Here is a 2500-nt window from a genome sequence, read left to right as displayed (position 1 = left end):
CTCGCTTCTATTGTTCCAAATTTAAATGCATTGTATTATTTTGAACATATTGACTTAATTGACGTCAAAAAAATCCGAAAAGAAAGCCAAAAGTTTTTGTCATAGTGGCACTTTAAATCTGAAAGGAGTCTTGTGAGTCACCTCCTTGAAATTTGCAGGAGACTGGTGTAGTGATCGGGTAAGACAAAGGAAGACAAGTACGCATTCACTCTTAGATGTAATTCACTGTAATCTCTAATCTTGGATGATCATGTTACATTGGTAGTAAATTATTAAATCATGTGTGTCAATGATGTAATTGCTACACTCCTCCTTCTTCAGATCAGTTTCTCAAAATTCACGTCTCAACCTAGTTCTCGGTTTTCTTATCAACACAAAGCACTACTTACAATTTCTTACATTTGCTTAACATACTTACAATATTTACAATGCAGTATTTACAATACTTACAATGTGATACTTACTCTCTATTTACATAAAAAAAACTAACATGCACATACACACATTCCAATAAATATGCCGATACTTATGAGGGGTTATCACCGCCATAATGTCATTTTCTTTTTCTGTAGGTGTTTTTCTTTCTGTTGTAGTGGCTGCCATTTCTATTTAGTCTCCTCAGTTCTGCGAAATGTGCATTCTGCAGTTTGAACACAAGCATTTTGCGAAATTACTTGTTTGATTTCTATCAAATACGATGGGGCCAAATTTTGCGAAAATAGAATGGTCAGATTTTGTAGAATTTGTTGACTCAAATTTGACAGAATACGCTCGCCCAAATTTTGTGAAATTCAACTCATCAGATTTTGTAAAATTTGTTGACTCAAATTTGACAGAATATGCTCGCCCAAATTTTGCAAAATTCAATTCAACTCGCAGCGCTGCAAAACACATGTCAGCGGTCTCGAGGAGTGGTCACTCAGAGGCTCATGCCGCAAAGTTTGTGTTGATCTGTTTGCACATGGTGGGAAAACGCAACGATTGCAAACATTGTGGAGAATGTCTGTGAACGACAAAACAGACGTTGGAAAGACTGTCAGTCTTCCACGAGAGGCAGCGAATCTGCTTGCCGGAGATCAAGAGATTGAGGGTAATGAAGGTACAGCTTATTCTGCAACTTTAGGAATGTCCTGTGAAACAGCAGTGACCAATTCCAATCCCACGCCCAGTTCAAATCAAAACTGCGTGCTGCAGAATTTTAGGACACTTTTTGCTGGCTATCGATTGACAAGCCCTGCTGCGTCATCTTTCACCAAAAGGTCATAAACAAAATCGTTTCCTCCAGCGAAAAGAAGCCGATCATCCAGGCAAGGGTACTATAAAGTTCAAGAAACGTCGACACGTGACTTCCTGTGTCTGGCGGACAAAGATGGGCAAGTAGCACCAACTAAAGGAGACAAGTTAGCCCTTCTGGCGGAAGGTAACCTTTGGGAACAAAGACGGCGCGCTGATCTTGAAGGGGAAGCTGGAAGAAACATACCCTAATCTGAAACAGGGTGGTGGGTTTGAACTACTCAGAGTGGTGCACAGCCCAGCGAGATACTCGTTATTGAGCCTCCCTCCTCAGGTTACACTGTCCCTTTTCTCAGAGATGGCGCTGGCTTGGGCCAGGCTCTTATTTACATAAGGCCTATCCAACAAAACCTTGACATGTCTGTTGTCAACCAAGAAAATACTTCAGTGGTGAGTGGCTGAATTTAATGTTAAATACAAACTTACGGTAGCGTAGGACCCGTAGCTTGCCATAATCCAGCGTACCAGCACACTTTTTTTACTTCAAGTGTTAGGAATGGAATTACAGTCAAGGAGGAAAGATTTTTAATTACCTGTCAAAAAATACCATATGAAACAATAAACTCTCAAATGTAAGTTTGTAAGTTGTCATATCCAAATTTCTATTTGCAGTCCTTCTTTAGATGGCAACACCAATGGAGACCCCAGTGTGACATTACCAATGAAAATGCAGGTCAGTATTTTAACATTTTTTAATAGCAGTTCATCTAAGTACTAAACCTATGCATCTATCCTGCTTGAGTTTATTGACAGGGATAAAGAATTCCTTTGCTAGGGTTAAATTAGCAGATCTATAAAACCAGCTAGCTGCATGTACACTGTATATAAAACAACACTGCTGGCCCTGATCGAGGAACCGGGGTATAAAGAGCATAGTTATGCAAGACATCTACGTTGATTCTTGCCTTTCATCAAAGACAAATGATATTGTCATTATTCTGGGGAAAGCAAGGCTCGGTGTGTTGAAAAAAAAGCTGTTGTAGGCCATGTAGCAAAAAATTCTGAGTCCTTCCAACAAGGAACACTAATATTAATTTTTAAAAGATTTTTATTGTGGCATTGGTTTCCCACAGATCACACCAGAAGATGAAGAGAAGCTGTGTGAGCTCTTCCACTCAAAGAAGGAAAATGTTAGGGCAGCCTTAGAGGCTGCAGATGGTGACCTTTAAAGGGCTGCTTCCTTACTTGCAGAGGCTACGGGTACATT

General features: G+C 39.9%; 1 protein-coding gene across 3 annotated transcripts in view; it reads right to left on the bottom strand.

Moving 5' to 3' along the window:
- LOC138045916 (uncharacterized) overlaps positions 1-2500 on the bottom strand; it is a 33340-nt gene that overhangs the window by 2919 nt on the left and 27921 nt on the right. The window contains exon 7 of one of the 3 annotated variants that reach the window (XM_068892552.1): positions 1720-1826. The exons of the other annotated variants lie outside the window; for them this stretch is intronic. Coding sequence (XP_068748653.1) covers positions 1720-1826 — 107 coding nt within the window. The remainder of the gene's footprint in view (positions 1-1719; positions 1827-2500) is intronic. 3 annotated transcript variants of the gene reach the window in all.

This window comes from Montipora capricornis, chromosome 4 (assembly GCF_036669925.1).
Source record: "Montipora capricornis isolate CH-2021 chromosome 4, ASM3666992v2, whole genome shotgun sequence".
Classification (NCBI taxonomy): Eukaryota; Metazoa; Cnidaria; class Anthozoa; order Scleractinia; family Acroporidae; genus Montipora; species Montipora capricornis.
This window is presented reverse-complemented; position numbering and strand designations above follow the sequence as displayed.